Source organism: Gastrolobium bilobum, unplaced genomic scaffold (genome assembly GCF_033153095.1).
Source record: "Gastrolobium bilobum isolate Gb01-03AN ecotype WA unplaced genomic scaffold, APGP_CSIRO_Gbil_v1 utg12850, whole genome shotgun sequence".
Lineage (NCBI taxonomy): Eukaryota > Viridiplantae > Streptophyta > Magnoliopsida > Fabales > Fabaceae > Gastrolobium > Gastrolobium bilobum.
In genome coordinates this window covers 157,023-181,427 of record NW_026897757.1, presented here as the reverse complement: position 1 = coordinate 181,427, position 24,405 = coordinate 157,023, and the positions used below count along the sequence as shown (strand labels likewise).

At 32.7% G+C, this 24,405-nt stretch overlaps 1 protein-coding gene across 1 annotated transcript; it reads left to right on the top strand.

Annotated features, from left to right (window-relative positions):
* The first annotated feature begins 16,173 nt into the window (after window positions 1–16,173).
* Window positions 16,174–18,732, top strand: LOC133309977 (uncharacterized). The gene is made up of 8 exons (XM_061510852.1): window positions 16,174–16,544; window positions 17,072–17,105; window positions 17,231–17,458; window positions 17,782–17,871; window positions 18,015–18,080; window positions 18,172–18,263; window positions 18,352–18,399; window positions 18,615–18,732. The coding sequence occupies exons 1-8, from the start codon at window positions 16,174–16,176 to the stop codon at window positions 18,730–18,732; spliced, it is 1,047 nt and encodes a 348-aa protein (XP_061366836.1).
* Window positions 18,733–24,405: the final 5,673 nt, after the last annotated feature.

Sequence of the window (24,405 nt, the reverse complement as noted above, 5' to 3'; positions counted from 1 at the left end):
CCGTATTTTTAGCCAAACTTGCCCAATAAGCGTCAATGACCCTTCCACTAGCACTAAATGATGATTCATCGGAGCAACGAATGTTGATGTTGACTCCGTCGGTGGCCTTAGGCTCCGTCGGATGGTGGAAGATAGAGGTCGTGTGAAGAGAATGATGACCTTCAACGGTGAAATTCGAGACCTTCAACTGTTGGGAACCACCGAGAGACGAAGAGAGACCTTCAACAAGAGATAAAAGTGAAATGCTCGGAGATTGCAGAAATCGAAAGGGAAATGATGGTGAAATGCTTGGAGATGGCTTCGTCGAAGAGAATGACGGAGAATGGTTGCTTGATGGTTTGAGTGGCCTGGGCGTAACGATGGGGAATGAAAATTAGGTTAGTATAAAAAATAAAAAATAGAGTTAGTAGGCCAGTCTGACGGGCTTTAAAATCGGCTTTTGAATTGGAGCTTGAGCTTTTTTTTATTAAATAAGCTTTTATACAAGTCTAAGTCTGGATCCAACAATCAAAACCCCTGAAAGGCCCCTGATGTGAGCCGTCAAACCCACGCAAATTAAGAGGTTATAAGATTTGTAGTAAAGGGCACAACCTGAATCGTCTCTCAAGGAACTTGCAAAGGGACTAAATCGCTCAATTAAAAATAGTAAATAAAAGGGGTTTTATGCGATTTAAAAGACAGAAAATAAATCAAGATTGTAAAAATGGAAACTTATCAAATTAAAGACAATCAACCCAAGAATTAGAATTCCAAAGTATCCATTATTGGACAAAGAATTACCAAATATCAAAGTTGATCCTAAACAAACCGGAATCTCTGCATTCATTTAGGAATTCCTCTCTACATGATCGCCTAGAGTTTGGTCAATATGGCACGTTAACTCACGCAATCGCGAAATATCAACGCGCTTGACTTAAGATCATTGGATTAATCAACCTAAATGTTAAATCTAACATTTAATCTCTTCCCTAAGATGCATTCGTAGACCTTAGATTCAACACCCGCAATCACACGATGTTCAATCTGAGTTAAGAGAAGAGAAACAAAATTGTTGCAAAAGGAGGCATAGGTCCTCATGACTCAAAGATGGAATCCTAAACCCTTGGATTGATTAAGGAACGCTTAGCACAGCATGGCTAAGTAGAAAACCATAATTAAAATTAAGAAAATAAAGAAGAACACGAAGAGCAGAGAAAGGAAAACAAAAATTATATTACATCATAAAACTATAAAACATAAGACAATTTAACGATAATGAAAAGTTACTGACAAGGTTTCCTAATCATGCCTTTATATAGGCTCTACAAAACTGACCCAGAATAAAAGGAAACAAAAGATAAATAATGGATTTGGGCCTCATAGACAATGGGTTCCTAATTACAAATTTAAGCTCAATTAATTACCTAAAATTCCTGCAACTCGCTTCTGACTTCAGCCCCAACTTTGACTATCTTCTTGTCCGAATTTGGCTTCCATGTCTTCATGACATTTGTAGATCTTTGAGTTATCTACAAAATGGGACAAATCCACATAAAAGACTTTGTGCTCGGGTTGTTCCATTAGATTAGGATATTGTTTGATTCACAGAAAGTTATATTTATCAGGTACACACCGGATTAATGTTATTCAATTCAGCCACCCTTTTTTTGTTCAAGTCAAATATTGGTTTAGAAAGTGTGGGGTTCATAAATAGGGTTCTACTGCATGTGTGGAACTAATCAATAGACCCAAAAGCTTGTAATAAGCACACGCACCCACCCCACATTTTCATCAAAAGCAATTAAAAAATTCATTGCTTACACTTTACTACCCTGCACAGTATAAGCGGATAATCCTGCAGAATTGGAATTGATGCCATCTGTTTTTGGTCGAAGACAAACATGGCCTTGAAACGGGATTAATCAAATAACTAGAGCAAAAGTTATGCTCAAAATACCAAAGCAGTATAAATTTGGAATTTTAGTACGAAAATTGAACTAAACCTAATTTAAAGCCCAACATCTAATTTAACCAAAATGGTCATTATTACGCTAAAAAAAATCCAAAAATCATTAATCGAGTAACAAATAAGTGTAATAAATATCAATTACCAACCCTTGACTCTTTTTAACACCCCTAAGTACATGTTCTAGGAAATTCTCAACCATAAGTTATTTTAAGAATATGTAATAAATTCTCATCAGCTAGTTACATATTCCCTTTTTTTCTTTAGTATAGTAAAATAACATATGTAAATCTTGTGCTGATCTTTTGGCGAAGAAGAGAGCTTGAAATGTTAATGCCTTCAAGACCTGGAATGTGACTCTCCCTTATCTGTAACAGCTCATGATGCTGGATGGTCTTGACATTTAGTACTTAATAGTTGTTTTCTTTTTGTTTTCTTTCTTCCTTACTATGTTTTTTTTAAGGGTTTATTGTTTATTTTTTACATACATAAAATTGTTTGAGGTCAATATTTTCTCTTTTCTCTTGACTTGGCTCATATGGGGTCTTTTTCTCTCTTTTCTCTTCACTTGGAGTCTTGGACTTACAAGAATCTCAAATACTTACTTTTATGTGTGTATTAGAGATAAATTTATCTCCTAGAAATATTAAATTATTTTTTTAATGTACCAAAGCATCCCCTAAATTAGTTGAACGGTTAACTAATTTAATAGTTTCCATATATGTTTTCTACTTTTGAGGATAAAAACAAAATTGAAAGCAACTGACCTTTGAATTATAAATTCTTATAAATAGTTACTAATGTCCAATGGAGCAAAAACATGTCTTTTTGGGACATGAAGCAGATAAATAAATTTTACTAAGACATTATGAGTATAATTTTTTTTTAAATAGTAAGCAGGAATAAAAACCAGTCAGATTAGAACCTCTAGATGACTGTGGAAAGCTATGAATCTTATGATCTGAATGGCCGGTGCTCATTTTGGTAGAGTAACTATTGTAATAGTTTTTTCTTCGCCTTCTTTTATGGAGTATTTTTAGAGGTATAATTCAAACCCCTAATATTAATAATTACAATTTACTTATAATGGAGTCATTATTTACTAGTTAGTTATCGAGAGGTTTGTTATTCCCTCCTTATTCTTTTATTTGACAAAAAAAATATTATTTTATTCCAAATTAATTGACAAATTACTGCAAAAGATACATACAATTAACGGTTATAAATATGTATACAAACAAAAACAAATAAAAAAAAACCACTCCTCGTTAATTTTATACTCATATGGTCTGTTTATACCACAGTCTATTTAAACCAGAAATATTATCAATATTCATAATCTAGAAGTTCATTACATTAAGACAATGTTTTCTTTTTTGTTTAATGACCATAGGTTTCTCTCAAAGCCATAAGTCTTTAATATCTTAGGTTATGACTTAGTTTAATTATTCCAGAGGTTCATAATCCACGCTTCTGTTTGGACAGAACAAATCACAACACGAAATTCTCATAATATCTGGATATTCCACGGGGACATATCCGGATATGAATATCCGGATATCAAAATCCCCATATCCGGATATCTCGCGACAAAATGCAGTTCTTGCATTTCACGAAGATATCCTTTCAAGACTCCATTTTTAATCGTTCAAGCATGCATTTTTAGACACCATTAGACCAGTGTTCATTGCTAGTTACTTAATCATATCATTTTACATGCCAAGACTTAATCTTTAACATAGAATTTCATGAACAAAGGTTGGAAATGTATACCAAGCTTCCAAAACAGAGAAAATAGGTGATCTTAGAGAACTTTACACCACCCTATAGTTCTGCTACAACTAGGCTACGAAAATAATCCTCAAGCTTGGTCCTTTACTACACAAAATAGCTTCTTGAAGCTTCAAATGCCAAGGAAATGGCTACAACACCACTAACTAGTGAAGTCAGCCCTCAACCCCTCACCACACAGTAGGTACAACTCATAAATAAGTTGCATTCCTCCCTCACAAAGCTTGCTCACACTCATCTATGGTGTTTTGGTGAAGAAAGTATAGAGAAAGGTGGTCACTTGGGAATTTTTCTTGAAGAAGAATGTGGTGGCAAGGTGGAGAGAAAGGTTCAGCTTCTGAGTGTCACGTAGGAGGGTGCACATTTCTAACCTAGGTTAATGTGCCCTCATATTTAAAGGTGCATTAACTTAATCCATCAGTATTAGTTCTAATAGCTCCGCTAATTATTTTAATCTCAAACTTCATATTCTGAACCTAGCCATTTTTCTAAGAATTATCATATTTTTATTATAATTTTCGCAGCACTTTGCCGGTACGCATTTTATACGTAGTCGGTATTAGTTCTGACATCAACTCTCATTATTCTTACTCCAAATTTGATATCCCAGACCTAGATATTTTTCTAGGAACATTTATATTTTTGTTATAATTTTTTGGGATACTTCATCGGTACACATTTATACCACGAAGCAGAACTGGTATCTGCACTTTTCGTCTGAAAAGCGACTTTAAGAATTATTCAACTTTCTAAATATTTATCTTACCATCTTTATACATAATATTTGTCAATCCATGCTCCGGCATCGATAATCTTATTTAATTAATTATTTAGCGATGCGGGTTCTTACAATTTTCTTTTAAATTTTATTTCTTTTCAACAACTAATTATCATGTTGACGAATTGTTTGGTACCAAATAAATACGAAGAGAATGTGTAATTTTAACTAATGAAGACTGCTATGAACTGATCCACAGAATTTGGGTTCAGACGATTTTAGGATAAGGGACGTCTTATCGTGGTTTGAGCTCCTCCACAATAAATCTTTCATATGTAGAGAACCACAAAGTTGGGAAATTATTTAGCTTTAGTTAAACATTACACAATGCATTATTTATTATACTATTTCATTTTATGAAACTATCTGAGAGAATGGTATTTTCTGTTATTACGACTGGAACTGGTTATAGTTAGGAAACCTCAATATTACTGAGATTTATCTCACCTACGTTTTTGTTTTGTGCTAACATTTCTAGAGAATCATAATGCCTAGCCTAAGCTTGTCAGGTGAAGGATGGAGTATCAATGTTTACTCTTACGATGATCGCATGGAATTCTATATTATAGTAGGAAATCAAGGAGCTGATGCAATATTCTATGTTGAAAGTGTTGAGACCTACACCTATAGACTAGATTAGGATAAGACTTTTGTATTGTGTAATTATGTTATGCCAAGATGTAAAATATAAGTTAAAGTGATGTAATATATAGTAGAATGTAAATAATTTCAGTATGTACCTGACTTAATGTTATGTATAAAGTGACGTTGGTAGATATTTATATAGTTCTTTTTAATTGTTCTTATCATTAAAAGTAAAGTTTAAGAAATCAATTTATATTTATTAATAGCATTAACACCTCTCCATTTTATTTCTTACTGTTTATACATAAAAAGAAAACATAAATTTAAAGAAATCATGTAATATTCCTTATAAGAGTTAATTTTAAAGGATGTTACATTTTATGGTATCAAAGAGCGGTTCAGGTAAATAAAAGACCTAAATTATTATATTTGCTTGTATTTTGTCCTAAATTATGCATATTTTGAATTACTTAGTAATGAGCCTAATCAACTTACTACCATGAAACAATATATGTAGATCTATGGCAGATACAAGACAAATATCTTCAACTTCTAAATTAGAAGTTAACCCAGTAATTGATGCGTTTACTCGGGTGGCAGAAGCCCTTAGAGAACAGACTATAACTAATCAGCAAATTATTCAAGAGCTGCGGGAGGACTGTGCAACCAAAAACCATAACGCTGAAAGTGAGAGTGGATCTAGAACTACAAATGCTCATGGAAGACTTAACGCTGATTATAAAGGACTCACTGAATTTCGTAAGCATAAACCTTTCACTTTTCGTGGAGATTATGACCCTGAGGCAGCTATAGAATGGGTGAAAGAACTTGAGAAAATATTCCTGGTAATAGATTGTCCTAATACTTATCGTGTAAACTTTGCCACATATTTGTTGATTGGAGAAGCAGAGCATTGGTGGACAAATATCAAAAGATACTTCTAAAGCCGAGGAACAGAGATTACTTTGACAATCTTTAAAGATGCCTTTTTGGAAAAATATTTTCCTCAAAGTGTGAAAAACAGAAAAGAGATAGAATTCCTTGAACTGAAACAAGAAAAAGATGTTGGTTGCTATGAAGAGGTCAATGTTGAGCATCTGCTTAGCGTTTTGCCTGAGGATTTGAATGCTAATGCTTTTCTTGATGTTGTTCGTGAGAGATTTAAAATTTGAACAAAGTTGAGGATGGGAACCTGGTGAACGAGCTGACTAATATGAAATATGATGCTTATATGAATTAGACGATGTTGAGATTTATGTTGATTGTGTGAAAGGAAAATTAACCAAGACTAAGAAGAAAGGAGCTACTCATAGTCAAGAATTTCTAGAGATTATTCACACAGATATTAGTTGGCTATATGCTACCATTTTATATGTCAAAAATATTTCATCACCTTCGTTGATGATTTCTCTTGCTATGGTTATGTGTTTTTCATAAAAGAGAAGACTGGTTCGATTGATGTGTTTTTGGTGTTTCGCACAGAAGTTGAAAAACAATTGGGAAAAGTAATTAAAATTATTAGATCTAATCGTGGTGGTGAGTACTATGGTAGGTATACTGAAATTGGATAATACATGGGGCCTTTTGCTAAATACTTGCAAGATTTTGGTATTATTGCTCAATATACGATGCCTGGTAGTCCTAAATAGAATGGTGTAGTTGAAAGACACAATCGCACCCTTATGGAGATGAAAAGGAGTATATGAGCAGAACAAATCTACTTAAGTTTTAGTGGGGTAAAGTGATTGAAACAAAAGCATATATTCTAAATCATGTTTCTAGTAAGTCAGTGCCAAAGATACCTTTTGAGTTGTGGATAGGTAGAAAGCCCAGTTTAAATCATCTTCGAGATTGGGGTTGTCCAGTAAAAAGGAAGATTTATGATCCTTTTCAAAAGCAGACCCGACCAAAAACCACCATATGTTATTTTATTGGATACCCTAATCATTACTCTAAAGGGTATAAATATTATATTCCTTCCTGTGGCACCAGAATTGTTGAATCACAAGTTGCAAAAATTTTAGAGTTTGATGTTGCTGATATGACTTATCCTCACTCTTATGAAAGTGCAGAATCATCTAAAACTATATTTATTCTTATGCCTTCTTCGAATGATATTTTGACTTGGGAAACTTTAAGAATGGACGTTCTTGTTGTTAATGAACCTGCTCCTATTAGAACTTAAAACTACTCAAATACCTAAACAGGTTCCTATTGTACCCTTAAGAAGATCACAAAGGGAAAGAAGGCCTACTATCACTGATGATTTCATTGTCTATCTTGGTGAAAATGATTTGTGTGGTTAAGGAGATTACTGATCTTGTGACCTATAAAGAGGCTCTTGAAAATGACCAAGTTGATGAATGATTAAAAGCAATGAAAGATGAAATGAATTCCTTATCTTCATATCAGGTATGGGAACTTGTTGATTTACCTAATGGGCATAGACCTATTGGCTGTAAATGAGTATTCAAAACAAAGAAAGATAATAAAGGCCAAATAGAAAGATTCAAATGGAGATTATTTGTGAAAGACTACATAAAGAGAGGGCATTGATTTCACATAAACTTTTTCTCCAGTGTCTACTAAAGATTTCTTCAGGATTATTATGACCTTGGTGGCTCATTAGGATCTAGAACTTCACCAAATGTATATAAAAATATTTTTTCTCAATGGAATCCTTGAAGAGGAAGTGTATATGCAGCAGCCTAAAGGTTTAAAAGAAGCTAGCAAGGAGCATATGGTATGTAAACTTCAGTGATCTATCTATAGTCTCAAACAAGCGTCACGTCAGTGGTACTTAAAATTTGACAAGGTTGTGAGATCTCATTGTTTTGAGGATAATAAATTTAACCAGTGTATCTACATGAAAGTAAATGTAGATGGCATTTTGCTTGTAAGTAACGATGTCGATTTGTTGAATGAGACGAAAGCATTTCTCTCTAGTAATTTTGAGATGAAAGACCTCTATGATGCTTCTTTTGTTTTGGGAAATGAGATTCATCGTGAAAAATCCAAAAAAAAAATTGGGGTTATCACAAAAAAGTTATATTGATCGAGTGCTAAAAAAACTTAATATGCAATCTTACAGACCTGGTGAAGCTCCAGTTGTAAAGGGAGACAATTTACGCAAGGAGCAATGTCCTAAAAATGATGTTGAAAAGGAAGCGTTGAAAAATATTCCCTATGTTTGTGCCCAAAATAAAAATATTCCTTATGATAGCACAGTTAGAAGCCTTACATATGCACAAGTATGTACCATACCTGATATTGCTTTTACTATAAATACTCTCGGGAGATATTTGTCAAATGTAGGTTATGATCACTGGGTTGTAGCCAAGAAAGTAATGAGATATCTACAACGCTCAAAGTATTTCAAGCTTGTGTATAGAAGAGTAAAAGATCTCACAGTGATTGGTTATTCAGATGCTGATTTTGCTGGTTGCTCAGATGATAGATAATCAACTTATGAATACATTTTTATGTTAGTTGGTGGTGCTATCTTATGGAAAAGCACAAAGCAAACTCTCATCACGAGTTTTACTATGTATGCTTAGTTTGTGGCATGTTATGGTGCTTCTATTCAGGCAGAATGACTGAGAAATTTGATCTATGATTTGCGGATAGTGAATTTTATATCCAAACCTATGGTGATCTGTTGTGATAATACTGCAGCTTTGTTCTATTCCAAGAATGACAAGGTTAACAATGCATCAAAACACATGGAAATCAAATATTACACCATCAAGGACTTGGTTAAAAAGGGTGACATTGCTATTGAAAATATCATAACCGAGTTCATGTTGATAGATCCATTGACAAATGGATTGTGACCCGTATTGTTCAAGGTACATGTGATGAACATGGGTATCTTAGATTCTTTTCATTCCCCTAATTAGTAGGAGTCATGTTTATTCATTTTGCTTTTAGTTATTCTGCACGCAGACTGATGTCTTTTAATAAGAACTGTTGAAGTTTTATGATTGATGATCATCGTTATTTTGTTATTATTTTCTTTTTGTCGACTGAGAGACATAATTGTCTTTAAACATGTTGTGAAGTTTAAAGATAATTAGTTGTAACTGTTGAGATCTGATGTTGTAATGTGACATAAAGGCTTGCTTAAGCAGAGCAATTTCATGTTGTTGAGAAATTGCATCAAGAAGTGTAATTTCATATTGCTTGTAAATTGCGCTAATGTAATTTTGTGTTGTTGAGAAATTACATTGAGGACCGATAAGAATTAGTGTGTTACACTGTTGATCATATTTTGGTACTAATTCTTGCTACACTACTAGGCTCATGATTCATGAAGATGTAATACTCATTGTATGTAAGTGTGGAAGGTCATATGCTATGATATTTTCGATATATTGATCGCCATGTTCCTATGATAGGGTTATACTGGAATTGGAATATTATTTTTCAAAATCGTGGGCACGTAAAATGATTTTTAGTTATTAACCCGATAGAGTCATTTTCAAAATAAAATGATTTTCAAAGTAATATTAAATTCTTTAATTAATATAGCCCAAGTGGGGGAATGCTAAATTTTTTTCTTTATGTGGGCAATATTAATTAATTAATTCTATGTTTTAAAATTAATTGGGTTAATGGATATTCCAAATATATTGTTTTGATTAGCCCATTGTGATCATGTTTAGTTGGGCTTATGACATCTGTTGGTATTCGACCTAGTTGGACAGCAGTGAAGGCTTTAATTTGACACTGATTTCAATGATGTGTGGACCCAGTGGATACAAACTCTTTTTATTTGACTAAGTCCCCTTTGTAGCCTATTTATATTGGGGTTAAGTCTCATGAGCTATCATTCTTCCTTCGCAAGAAGACTGTCATTTTAAGAATAGGCGGTTGAGAAGAAAATCCTAGCATCTAGTTCTCTAGTTCTCTCGTTTTCTCCGACTTTTCTTTGGCTTTGTGATGGACCAACAAGGTACACACAATTATAATTTTCATTTATTATTGTTAGGTATTTTATAATCATATGCATGATTCATTACTTGAGATTTATCAATTTTAATGATAAGAGAAAAAAAAATCTGAACATTTACATGAAAAAAGAAAGGGTTTTATAAGAGTTATGTTGTAGGAAAAGTGATTGTGTAATGTTATAGAGATTCGTTTTGCCTGCCGTAGTTTTTTTTTTTTTGCTTCAAAAAGTGTGGGCCCCACAAAATGTTGTGTGTGTAGGAAACTTTTTTGTGTCATGTTAAATGATAAATGCAAACCCCAAAAAGAAATCACTAAATCAATTGAAACCTTCAAACTACCTGAACATTTTTGTTCGAAATCCTAGAATTGGTTTTGTTCTTTCTGCTTGTTATACAGATTTTATTGGTTTTAATTGATTTGCTTCACCATTGGTTCTAGGCACTTATTATTGATGTTTTAAGTAATTCTTTCTTCTTTTAGTTTGATTGATGAAACATAATTATAGGAATGACTATTGAATATAATTAACTTAATTATGAAAATAATTACATGTAATTATAATACCGTAAACGCGAGTGATTGTATAGGCGATTGTACGTATAGCATAATTGAAGGAAATCTTTATTTATATATTATATGTATTTTATCAAAACTAATGTGAAAGAGGAAAAAACAATCATAATCAAATTCAGATTTATTCTCACTTACTATCGAAAAATCACAAAAGAGTACAATGCCAATCACTTATTTGATTGATAATTAACCATATAATAACTAGGAAAGTTAAATTGTGAATTTATTTTTCCCTTTTTAACTCCAGGAACCGACCCTATTACTCTAATCATGTTGTTTTTAAAAGATATATTTGAAATCTACACTTGCCCAAAATTATTATTATTATTATTATTATTATTGTTATGCACAGCCGAAAGGTGTTATTAAATGTCACCAATTCATCTGATTTGTAAGTATGGAATCAATTGAGATTTACAGCCACTAGAGATCCATTGGATCCAACTATTTTGTCTCTGTTGCATGAGATAATTATCTCATGCGACATGAGATAATTATTTTCGCAGCCAGAATGATATTTTTTCTTTCCACCAAAAAAAAAAAATATATATATATATATATATATATATATAGGGTTCGCTTTTTCTGCAGTTACTGCAGATAAGTTATCTGAGTAAGTCCAATACGACGTCGTTTTGGGACGGAAATCATGATATTTTGTAATTTTAATTTATTTAAAGGTTATAATAGTCTTTATATTTATAATTTTTTAAGATTTCAATACCAAAATAACGTCGTTTTAGGAATGAATGCAGATAACTTATCTGCATTAACTGCAGAAATATTTTTCCTATATATATATATATAGGATTTCTTTTTTCTGCAGTTACTGCAGATAAGTTATCTGCAGTAACCCCAATACGATATTGTTTTGGGGCGAAAACCATGGTGTTTTTGTAATTTTAATTTATTACAGGGTTATTATAGTCTTTATAATTATAATTTTTTAATATTTCAATCCCAAAATAACGTCGTTTTGGAAATAAATGCAGATAACTTATCTGCAGTAACTGCAGAAATATTTTTCTGATATATATATATATAGGAAGGTTATAGTTACAACCTTTTTTTTTACAACCTCTTACAACTATATCCTAACACCGTTGATTTCCGCCAATCAACGGTTATATTGTGAATTAATAATTTATTAATGAGTTTAATTTGCGAAAATCATAATCGTTGATTGGCAGAAATCAACGGTGTAAAGATATGGTTGTAAGAGGTTATATATATATATATATATATATATATATATATATATATATATATATATATATATATATATATATATATATATATATATATATGTAAAAAAAAAGGTTGTAAGTGTAACCTACCTATATATATATATATATATATATATATATATATATATATATATATATATATATATATATATATATATATATATATATACAGGGGCAGTATCCTTTGACACCGATGTCAAATTTTGAAATTTGATACCAAATCTTAATCGTTGATTTTCGTCAATCAACGATTATTATTATTGGAAATTAATATATATATATATATATATATATATATATATATATATATATGATAAAATCATATCTAAAGTTGTTGTACGTGCAGTAATACCAAGTGTATGGTTATAATTCTCTACCTTTAATACTTTCACATTTTGTATGGTTATAATTTCTCACATTAAATGCTTTAACCTATATATATGGAAAATTTGTTACTACTACACGTAAAGCGGCTGCAGAAAAATCAAACATACATATATATATATATATATATATATATATATATATATATATATATATATATATACATGATAAACCGTTAATTGGTTATAATTTCTCACATTTAATGCGATCACCAATCTTTGTATAGTTATGATTCTCCAAATTTAATTGCTGTATATACCGCGGTTGCAGAAACTTGAAACCTTATATATATATATATATATATATATATATATATATATATATATATATATATATTCCAAAAAAAATGATTTTTTTTTCTTAAAAACAAAAAATCGGGGGTAAAAAAAATTATAATAAAGCTTTTTCATTTCAAAAAAAAAAAAAAAAAAGAGTGACATTCATTTCTTAAAAGATTTAATGATTTTCACACTCCAAAAGATGAAAGTATTTTTTGAATTCTCAACAAAATTTACTATACCCATTTTAATCCCTTAAAAAACAGTTGATTTGTAATTCTTTCGAAATTCAAAATAGATCCAATTAGTCAAAATCATGATCATTCTAAAATTCAAAGAAGATCCATATTAGTCCCTCAAAAGAATTAACATAGGTCTATTTTAAATTTTATAAGGATCACAAGTAAATTTTTTTTAAGGAATTAAATTGGAACCCAAAATATTTGTTGAGAACCCAAAAAATACTTTACCCTTGTTAAAAATAAGAACTTGATGAGAAGGTTGTACATTCACAATCTTCTCATGGAAGTCATGAGAATATCATCTTACCTTTAGAAGTTCAATTCCATTCGGTTCATTTATATATATAAACTCACTTTCCTCTTCCTGCTAAATGCTAATGCTCATTTGCTCAGTGCTTTCATTTCATTCTAGCTCAACATGAAAGGTATGTTTGTCTCTTCCCAGAACAATTTGACCGTTTTAGACTTTTTTTTTTTTAATGCTCACATTATATTATTCTTTATTTTACGGGGAATGAATTTCTTCTGTTGCAGGAGAAATTATTTCCCTCCTGTACTTACATAAAAAATTTCTCCCTCCTTTTTTTTAAATGTGGATCCCACTTAATTTTTGTCTTTACAAAAACAAAATTTTTCTCTAATAACAAAAGAAAAATATTATCCTTATTTTATTGTAAAAAATAAAAAGCATACAATATAACATCTCTCTGGAAAGAAAGAAGTACAATATACCCTTTTTTTAATTATTGTTGATTAACATGTACATTATTATTTGATCTGCAAGTAACAGGCATTATGGTATATTCAGAGTCTAATATAATTTGTTATGTATTCGGTGTGTATGTTAGGGTATTAAGGTCATTTGAACAATCTAACACTTGTACGTAAGATACATATTAAAAATCAAGAGGAAAAAAATCACATGAAATGATTTTTCCTTAATTATAACAAAAATATATAATTTTTAACTTATTTTTCTTTTTTGTTCTTCTTTTTTCAGAATTCCCGTGAACTTTCTCAAATAATGCTCTTAAAAAGTGAAATTTCAAGTTATAAAGTGCGGAGTTAAAAGAATGCCTTTTTTTAATCAATTTCAAACTCTATGATTTTTATTTTTATTTTTATACATTCTGTGATTTAATTCATATAGAAACATAAGGTGAAGGATAAGAGCTGCAATTTACTCTTTTAATGAACTTGATGTATTTTTATGATAATATAAAATGCTATGTTGTCTTATAAAGTGGAGTATTATTCTTCTTTATTTGAAACGTTTTAAAATAAGGAAATTAATTTTTTTTTTGAAGTTATTGCCGTTCTATTCAATTTAGAAAAGCATTATTTTCCTCTATACCCTTATTTTAAAAAGGTTTAAAAGAAAAAGAAAAAACCTAATTCCATTATTTCTCCCATTTTTTTCAGAAATATGTAAAATAAGTATGGGAAATCATTATCTCCATCTACATGAGATAAGAATTTTTTCCTACACAAATTCGTTTTCTGTGCCAATTAATTTTTCTTTTCTTTTTTAATTTAAAATGTGGGACCCACATTTAACTTATCTCTACTTTTTTTCTCTCCTACTATCCTACAACATAAGAAAATATGCACCCAATAAATATTGGGTTCAGTTTTCTTCTCCCTTTCCCTCTTAACCGTATTCTATGCATGGGAGAAGTGTGTTTGAGACAGTTCAAAACCAAAATTCCAAGCAGAATTACCTAAATGCCATCTTCCAGTTGTCAATTGCGAGAACTCTCCACTTGTGGCCACCTACCAGCTCCAAGTCAGGGTGGTCTCAACCGCGGGCCCCACTCAATGTGACAAAGGAAAGTTGCATGACATGAGTCTTTAATTCTTTATGCTTTAACTGAAAACCATTCCGTGATGGGTGCTCCCCTACATGCAATAACAACCTTATTCATTCTCCAAATCAGCCTTTGATGACTCCAAATATGTGCTCAATAAATACATGGGTCTCCCAAATACGGGAATGGATCATCTCATGTAAAAAAGTAATTATGTAGTCATGTTATTTGTTCACAATCACTAGATAAGAAAGAGAAAAATATATAATTTTTAAATAAATTGTTGTAATCAAATAACATGATTACATTACCACTTTTGAGAGAATCGACTTCCCCAAATACACATCCTCCGTTTGATGAATCATAGTAATCATGTTCCAAATCATTGGTATCAAACCCTATTTTCCGAAAATATTTTCACTATTCATGTAGGAAAATTAGAAAGATTTAGTCACGAAAATTTACAATAGTTTCCTTACGCTCCTACCCATATGCACCGTGTCATCTCATTAAGCCTAAAGCATCTATTTTTATTTTTATCTCACTTTCTTTTTTGCTCTGTCATTTCCTTTTCTGTTAGTTAGCACTTTATTTCTTTATGAGCAAGTCATGACTCACGCGAGGCAAAACCATTCTTGGAAAACATGAAGCATCTCCCCTCCAAGCATTCCAATACAAAAGCCAAATACAATTGTACCTTGTCTCTGGTCCCTTTCCTCTGTCATTAAAAAACAAGTGTAATAAGATTGTTTACCCGAGAAAGGTTCACATAAACATGCATGTCTTTTGGATTGGGACTAATTTAAAATTTGCATGGGAATGTGGAGATCAAGAACGCAATCAGATTTTGGTTGGATAACAAGAAAAGCAAGAGAAGAAGCTTGTGCTCAAAGCACACCATCCTTTTCTTTTTTCCCATTCTCCCTCTCTACAACCTTTAAATAGTTTTCTTTTTCTACATACAAAGCAAAGAAGCAAAGCATCTCCTCTTCTCTCACCTCCACACTGTATTGCTTTCCCTTGCAAGTTTCAACCTTTTCTTTGCTTTTTATTACTTAGCTGCCTCTTTTTCCTTATTAGACACACAATTAAAATTGTCGGTTGTATCTTTCTGTGCAAAAATACACCCAAAGTTTAGAATCTCTACATTATCTGATAATTAAACGATTAATTAATGTGGTCAAAATAGGATCAAGAGTTCAACTTTTTGGTTCCTCCTTGCCCAAGTTTTTTGAAATTGTTCTCATTTTGAAATGCATTAGATACCCATGTTTACTTAACTTCCTGTCCCTATGTTTTCCTTCCTTCCTCGGTTCTTAGTAGTAGTAGGCAGAGCATAAAACCGTGCACTTGATTAAACCCATTTCAAAGTTTCAAACTTGTCTTTTGGGTTCTCGGCTTCTGAGGAAGAACATTAAGAAACATTCGATTTGTTCATTCTTCAATAGCATTTGTTTGTTGACATTTTCCTCATTCTTTTTTTTTCTTCCACGTAAGAAATTTGGGAAGGAGAAAAGCATAACAGCATCATCCCCAAGTACCTTACCATTTTACTGTGAGAAATCTGAAAAAGAATCAGAAGTAACGCCATGAGTTTTGTAACAGGCACTCCCAAAGGCACGTGGCAACCAATCATGACTGCGGATACAACCACACAAAGTTACTGGATAAACTGGAGGGTTTTGCTTTGTGCTATCTGGATCCTGCTTTCAGCTATCTTTTCATCATTGATTATATGGAAGTACGAAGTCTTTCGAAAACCATCAAAAAATGATAACATGGAAATTCAGAAGGAAACATCGTCAACTTTGTATGAGGATGAAACTTGGAAGCCTTGCTTAAAAGGGATTCACCCAGCTTGGTTGCTCAGTTTTAGAGTTTTTGCATTTATTGTTCTTTTGGTGCTTCTCATAGTCACTGTTATTGAGGACGGAGGAAGCATTTTCTACTTTTACACTCAGTAAGTTTTTCCTTTCCTTTTGAATTTTATCTCAGAATTTGGAATGAAATGAATTAATATTTAATGCACATTATATGGATAGGGTCTGTATACATATGTGTCTGTATAGTTCTGTTTTCTTTTAAACCATCATCATCCTACATTATTGGTATGGAACCTGAAAAGTGAAAACAGAAGTCTGTGGTAGAAACACACATTTGAAAGAAAATTTAACTGTAAACGGAGTTAATTAATCTCAAACCATAAGAAAGCTATCGATTTTACTAGATGAAGGGATTTTTACCAGTGCAATTAGTCATTCTCTTCTCTAGGAATGAAGCCTTTATCATATCCTTGTGATCAGTGATTTGGGTGTCTAAGAAAACAAATGCTTTTTACTTGATTCATGATGTTAATTGAAGCTGCTACCATTTATAGCAAGAAGCCTATTTCACCTCTTACTGTATTGATTAACCACATCAAGGGTTTCTCTTTTAGCATTTAATTATTGATTTTTGTTTTGTTTTGTTTTTGTTGCTCTGAAACAGGTGGACTTTTACTTCAATCACCATTTATTTTGGGGTAAGTACTACCATAAAGGGCCTAATATATAATTTTTCGTTAGTTATGTTACTCATGTCTATAATCTAGTGCGTAATCTCTGGCCTCTGCTATACTCTTTTGTAATTGTGTGCTTGATGTTGTAGCTGGGATCTTTGCTCTCCATGCATGGATGTTACCATCATCATAAGAAAGCGAGTGGTGATAAGGTTGACCATGTGGATGGAGATGCGGAGCAAGGAAATTTTGATGCTTCTTCACTCCCACGGAGTTCTAATCCATCCAGCCATGAGAAAGGTTTAGGAGCTCCAGAAGGACATGCTATCCGTCAACCTGCTGGCACTTGGGGTTATATCTTTCAAATAATATTCCAGGTAAACTACTCGGACATCATTGGTTGAACTACAAAGACGATTGATTCCTTTCTCTAAATTCTTCAAATATAAGTTATATCAGTGATGAGCTCAAATTTTAGTATATCGTCCTCTTTTTCACCCTTCATTAAATTTTCAACCTTACATCATGGTGCAGACTAATTAATGAGATTGCATTCTGCTTTTCCTGCATAATGTGAAAAAAAAAAAAAAAAGTTGTTAATTTTTGCTTTTCATTCAGTTCTATGCTTTATAAAAGTGACGGGTAGCATAGCTTTGCCATTGGCCACATCATTGATTTTTGTTTCTTCACTTGTGAATAGATGAATGCAGGTGCTGTTATGCTTACAGATTGTGTATTTTGGCTCATAATTGTTCCGTTTCTAACCATGAAAGATTACAACATAAATTTTGTAAGTACTATTTATTCCATCATAGATTTGCGAATTTTCTTTAATAACTTTAGCATAGATACCTGTCTACCTGTGGTACTGCTCTTACCAAAGAAAGGGGAGACTTCAAGCTAAATTATATATGTGAAATTGTCATGTGACAGATAATCATCAATATGCATACCATCAATGCTGTTTTCCTGCTAGGCGATACTGCTTTAAATTGCCTGGTGAGTTTCTAGATTTAATTCCATTTAATTTGTCCACTTCCATTGCATATGCTTATGCGAATTCTTACCCTTATTTATTTTTTCTCTTCAGCGGTTCCCTTGGTTTCGAATAGGATACTTTTGCCTGTGGACAGTCACATATGTGATTTTCCAGTGGATTATTCATGCCATAGTCAAACTCTGGTAATAACTCTCTTTTTTCCACTAAACCACCGTGAAAACATCTCTCATACATCATTTCTAATATAAGTTTCTTTTCCTGGAAAAACAGGTGGGCATATCCATTTCTTGACTTGTCATCCCCATATGCTCCACTATGGTATGTTGTTTATTTTTTTTCCCCCTCTAGCATCAAATACTGCAATCCTGTCCATTTTTCTATTAGGAAATTTCATTTTTTCTCCCAATCCCAATAAAAAATTTATCCTTCTCATTTCATTCATATTTCTAGTGCTTTCAAGATTTTTGATTCTGATAAACTCTTGATAGGATATTTTGCTGACCCTTTTTCTCTGGCTTGTAATTGATTTCCAGTTACGTTTCAATGGCATTATTGCATATTCCGTGCTATGGTATCTTCGCTTTGATAATGAAGCTGAAACACACCGTGTTGTCAACTCGGTATCCAGACTCGTACCAATGTGTTAGATGACTTCGGCCTAGGACTGAACTAGCTTCGATTTTCTGAAGAAATCAGATTTAACGTAGACAGAGGGAAGAGAAGGTGTAAGAAAAAAAAAAAAGATTATACTCAGAAGGATTTATTCATATATTGAACAAATATACAGCAAAGTATACAACTTGTTTTGGTTTTTGGAAAATTAGCAGTTTGAATAACTAAGGAGAATTTGGCCATTACATTTTGCCTCCACTTATTCAAAGAGATGGAATGTATGTAATTAACCATGACTTCTAAACACTAATCTGAGTAGATTCACTGGTTCTAAGAATATCTTTTAGTCTTAAATAATAAATATGCAGTTATTTCTAATGAGCCATTATTTTGATAAGGTTAGAGCAAGTATTACTGGAAATCCCTCAAGGACCATGAAAACAAAAGAAACATCTTTTTCACGATTATAACTTGGTGTTGATGCTTGCAATCACTGATTCTAGGCTTATTTGTCTTAAATATGCATAATTATTTTGATAAGCTAAGAAACTAAGAGCTAGTATATTGGAAATGTTGCTCTGACTGACACAGCACATGAGAACAAAGAAACTTCTTTTCACGGTTATAACTTTCTGTTGATGCTTGCAATCTGGAGTGGCTAGAAGCTGGGCTCTTAAACCAACCTTTCGCAAGTTATTTTAAAATCGTTGATTACGACAGAGACATTATGCAAAAACGTTAATCAAAAGGACACAAATGCTCTTGGATAATGTTGGGGATGGTCATTGGTTTCAATGCAGAATTTCTTTTTTTATATTTGCAAACTTAGAGCTTGGGTTCGGGGTAGTGGCCCTGAAGATTTATTTAAAAAAAAAAATTAAATATATTAAAAAACAAAAAAAATATAAACAAGAAAAGAAAAGAAAAGAAAATTTTAACTTAACATACAAAAATAGTAATCAAGAGTCAACTAAACTGTTACAATAGAACGATCACAAAAGCAATTCTTCCATTGATGTCTATTAAGGTTTGGAGCTAATAAAGTTTATGTTTCAAAAAAAGAAGAAGAGACAAAGCAATGAGGTAGGATTTAAGCCGTAAGCTTTTAATTATAGGGGTTGGTTGGGTTGGGTTTACTTTTTTCTTTTCAATCTTCCTAAATTTTCTTTTTTTTACTTGACCTAAATCACCCACCCCTTTGAAAAAAAAAATATTTCTCAAACTTTTGTGTCAGCAAGTGCAGACAATGGCAACAATGTGTGTCTGCCATTGCTTTACATTAAATCGATGGGATCCCTTATGGATGGGGGTTTAGGGAAGCTGCCCCGACAGGAATGTGGGACAGCACTCAAACCACAAAAATATGATATTGTTGTGAGTTTTGGTATTATTTTAAGGAATATATTATTCTACTTATTATTTTTCTGTTTATCTTTGCCTATTACCTAGCAAACCCGGACACGTCGTTTTTTTTTTTAAAATAGCGTATCAGACACGTGTCTGACACGGACACGCTTGGACACGCGTCAGACACGCGGTCAACATTTTGGGACACTTGGTCAACTCTCTGACACGCTCCGACACGTTTTTCTGACACGCAGTCAATGCTAGGACACGCTCGGTCAGGTTTTTTTTTTTTTTTAGTCTTAATTTTAATTTATTGACTAAAAATAAAAATAAAAATATTTATAAATCAATTTTTTCTGTTATGAAATTTGACATGAAAAATTAACAAGGTACGAAAAATTATTTTTGTTTATATTTATGTTATGAAATTTGAATATTTGATTGGTTATATGACTTATTATGGACTGTTATAATTATTAAATATAAATTATATTATATATATTAAAAATATTATTTAATATCAAAACGTGTCACAACGTGTCGAAATATATCATTTTTTAGAATTAACGTGTCGGCGTGTCGTGTCGTGTTGTGTTCCGTATCCCGTGTCAGTGTCCGTGCATCATAGCCTATTACTCGTTAATATTGTTAGATCAGAATCTTAATAGGAAAGAAAAAGATAAAAATTAGTTAAGATTTTGATCTAATGATATTTTAGAATGGTAAGTAAAGTAGGCAAAAAAAGAAATAGGTAAAATAACTTATCTCTTTATTTTAATTTAATAATCATATAAAAATATGAACCTAATGAAAATAAATAAATGATAATAATTTTAAAAATACGTTTCTACTTTAAATTTTTTGTATTTTAATTTAATAATATATCATTTTTAAATTCAATTAATTTTATATGAAGTTAACAAAATATTATAATAAAACTTTTATCTTCTAACATGATCATTACACTTAATTAGAAATATATTATTCTATTTACATTTGCCTACCATTTTTTAATATTATTATATTAAAATCTTAATAGGAGAGAAAAATGATAAAAGTGTTGAGATTTTGATCTAATAATATGGAAGAATGGTAGACAAAATTAGGCAGATAAAAAAGGTAGTAGAATTAGGGTTGGAAAAAATGAGTCAACCCGTCAAAAAAGAGCTGAGTTGTGTTGGCAAAAAAGAGTTGCCAACCCGACCCGAGCCAGCTCGTGAAAAAACGAGCCAGACCGCGGGTCAAACGAGCCAGCTCGCGGGTTGAGATTTTTTTTATAAAAAAATACAAAATATAATATACAAAAATGGACAAAACCCACACATGTTGTCATCATTTTTCTTTCTTCTCTAAACCTAAGTCCCTAATCTTCTCACATTCCTGTCATTTTTATATTGTTAGGTTGTGCTGGCTCTGTTTGGTTCAAACATCTTACCCACTTGGTAGCAAGTGGTTCTGATTGTTTCTTGATGTTGATGCAAATTTGTTATGAAGAAAATTCGAAACTAAAATATTTTGCTTTTATTTCTCATTTTGTAACCCTTTTTTTAAGTTAATGGAAGCCACATAGCTGGTGCATTAATACTACAGGGTTATTTACATAAGCTGAAAATGAGCCAACCCGCGAGCCATATTTTTGAGCCAACCTGCGAGCCAACCCTAACCCGACTCGAGTCGGGTTAGGTTGGATTTTCTGACTCGTTTTTTTTTCGAGCCAACCCTAACCTAACTCGTTTTTTTCGGGTTAAATGCGGGTTGGGTCGGGCTGGGCAGAGTTGGCCCAGTTTGCCAACCCTAGGTAGAATAACATATCTCAATTAATTATTAATAAGACGGTGCAACACCGCATAGCTTTTGAAGTCAATATATTGTTCAACTGTTTAAATAATGAAGCTTTTATTCTCTTAATTATAATTTTTTTAAAGTAACATACATTAATTGATAGGAATTCATGAAAGAAATATACAAGCACCACAATCCATTATAAATTCTATAAAAAAAATCCATTATAAATGACATTTTCTTTATTAATATAAAGGAAAAAGAAATATACATAAGAAAATGTAATTCACGAATAAGGAAACCAGGATTACTGGTGTTAGAAAAAGAAAATGTATAAACACATATTTAAGATTCAAGTTATGATTCTTTTGGAAACCAGGATTAGTGGTGTTAGAGCTAGAGAGGTGGTGAAGAAGCTTGTCTTCAAGCATTTTTTCCTCCAAGATGCAATGAGATTCTCTGGAGGTATATAGGTATTGTGGGATGATATTGATGCTTCGGTAGAAGTCCTTTGCTCGAATCATCAATTTGTCCACACCGGAATTAAATTTCTGGAATCCATGAAAACTAGCTTAGTTACTTTCGTGTATGGTAGTCCCAGAAGGAACGAGCGATGCGCTCTTTGGAACAATCTCACTCAAATTTCTCCTTATGAAGGGGACCCGTGGGTGGCTATAGGGGTTTCAATTCTATTCTTCAAGCGCATGAGAAAGTAAGGGAATCTCAAGTGTGTTAGAACAGTGTGCATGAAATGAGACAATGTCTCGATGTCTGCACTTTAGATGTTATTGGGTTCAAAGGCCCTAACTTCACTTGGAAAAGAGGGAGGCTGGATCGGGCCGTTGCGATTGAGGGTTGGAGCCTTTCCTGGCCCAATGGTTTTTTTTTATTATCTCATATCTTTTTTTTCATTTCAGACCATAGGCCCATTCTGCTCTCTGATGGTTCAGCTAGTTTAAACCCCAGTCACTCTAAACCCTTCCAATTTCTTTTGGCTTGGCTCACATCAGAAGATTTTGGGCTCATGGTGAAGCGGTGTTGGCCCACAAATAGGGAGTGGAACTTAACCTATAAGGATTTCAGATACGAAGCTTCTCGTTGGCATGTTGAGTCTTTCAAAGCAAAAAAGAGGGAGTAGAATCGGTTGTTTGCCATGCTTAACCGCCAGTTCAATATCAAATTTAGTAGTGGTCTGGCCAGGTTGTTCTTTGGCATCAGCTCAAGGGAATCCTAGTTCATGAAGAGCTGGAATGGTTCCAAATATCACGCTGCAATTGGATTAAGTTGGGGGATAAGAATACTAGGTACTTTCATGCGAATATGATGGCTAGAAGAAGACATAACAGGATTAAGACTATGAAGGATGATCTGGGAAACTGTGTCACTGAGGAGGCGAACCTCTTTCATCTGGCGACTGATTACTACGCCAAGCTCTATTAGGAAGATGTGGTTCACAGATAGAAGTTACCTATTAACGGTGATTTTCCCCCTCTTAGTAATCAAGATGTTAGGATGATTGGGAAACATCCTTCGTGAGATGAAATTTGTAGAGTTGTCTTTTCCATAGGAAAGCTTAAGGCCCCTGGACCAGATGAGCTTAACACTGCCTTCTTCCAATCTTGATGGGAAATTGTTGGCCCTTTCATTTACGATCTTGTTAAGGAATTTTTTTTTTTAAACTAGCCAATGTGAGAAGGGTGAATCAGACCTTAATTTGCCTCATCCCAAAATTGGGGTTTCCTGAAAATATTAAGCAATTTTGCCCAATAAGCTTATGTAATGTTGTCTATAAAATCATTACTAAGCTTATCGCAAACAACTTAAAGAAGCACATGTCGAGGCTAATATCCCCAAATCAGCGTAGTTTTGTCCATAGGAGACATAGTTCAGATAACATCATCATTGATAAGGAGATTATCCACTCGATGAGAGCCAAAAGGGGGAAAACGGGATGGATAGCTGTAAAAATTAATTTAGAGATAGCTCAGATAATATCATCATCGCTCGGGAGATTATCCACTCGATGAGAGCCAACAGGGGGAAAACATGATGGATAGCTATAAAAAGTAATATGGATAAAGTCTATGATTGGCTTAGTTGGGGATTTATCCAAGACATCTTGTGTGAAGTTGGATTGCCCTCTTCTGTTACTGATTTGATTAGCCAGTGTGTGTCTTTCTCATCTATGAATCTCTTATGGAATTGGAAGACAACCTCAAAGTTCACACTGAGCCGTGGGATCAGACAATGAGATCCTATCTCCCCATATATTTTTGTTCTTTGTGTGGAATGTCTGACACATTTGATTCAGACTGCCTCCAGACTAAAAAAATGGCACCTCATTGAGCTTCGGAGAGATGAGGCTCCCATTTCCCACCCTTTTTTTGCTGACGACATCCTGCTGTTCTTTGAAGCTTTTATGGAGCAAGCTGGAGTTATCAAGGCAGTGTTGGATTTGTTTTGTGCTGCTTTTGGGCAATCAATCAACCATGAAAAGACTAAGGTCTTCTTTTCAAAGAACGTGCATTTCCATAGAGGTAAGGAAATAAGTTAAGTGTTGGGTGTTAGGTTTACTAGTAACCT

Excerpts from the sequence above, each read along its gene's own strand:
- LOC133309977 (XM_061510852.1), top strand. The coding sequence starts at position 16,174 with ATGAGTTTTGTAACAGGCACTCCCAAAGGCACGTGGCAACCAATCATG. Across the intron at positions 17,106-17,230 it reads CAATCACCATTTATTTTGGG|CTGGGATCTTTGCTCTCCAT; the intron begins GTAAGTACTACC and ends TTGATGTTGTAG. Across the intron at positions 18,081-18,171 it reads ATACTGCTTTAAATTGCCTG|CGGTTCCCTTGGTTTCGAAT; the intron begins GTGAGTTTCTAG and ends TTTTCTCTTCAG.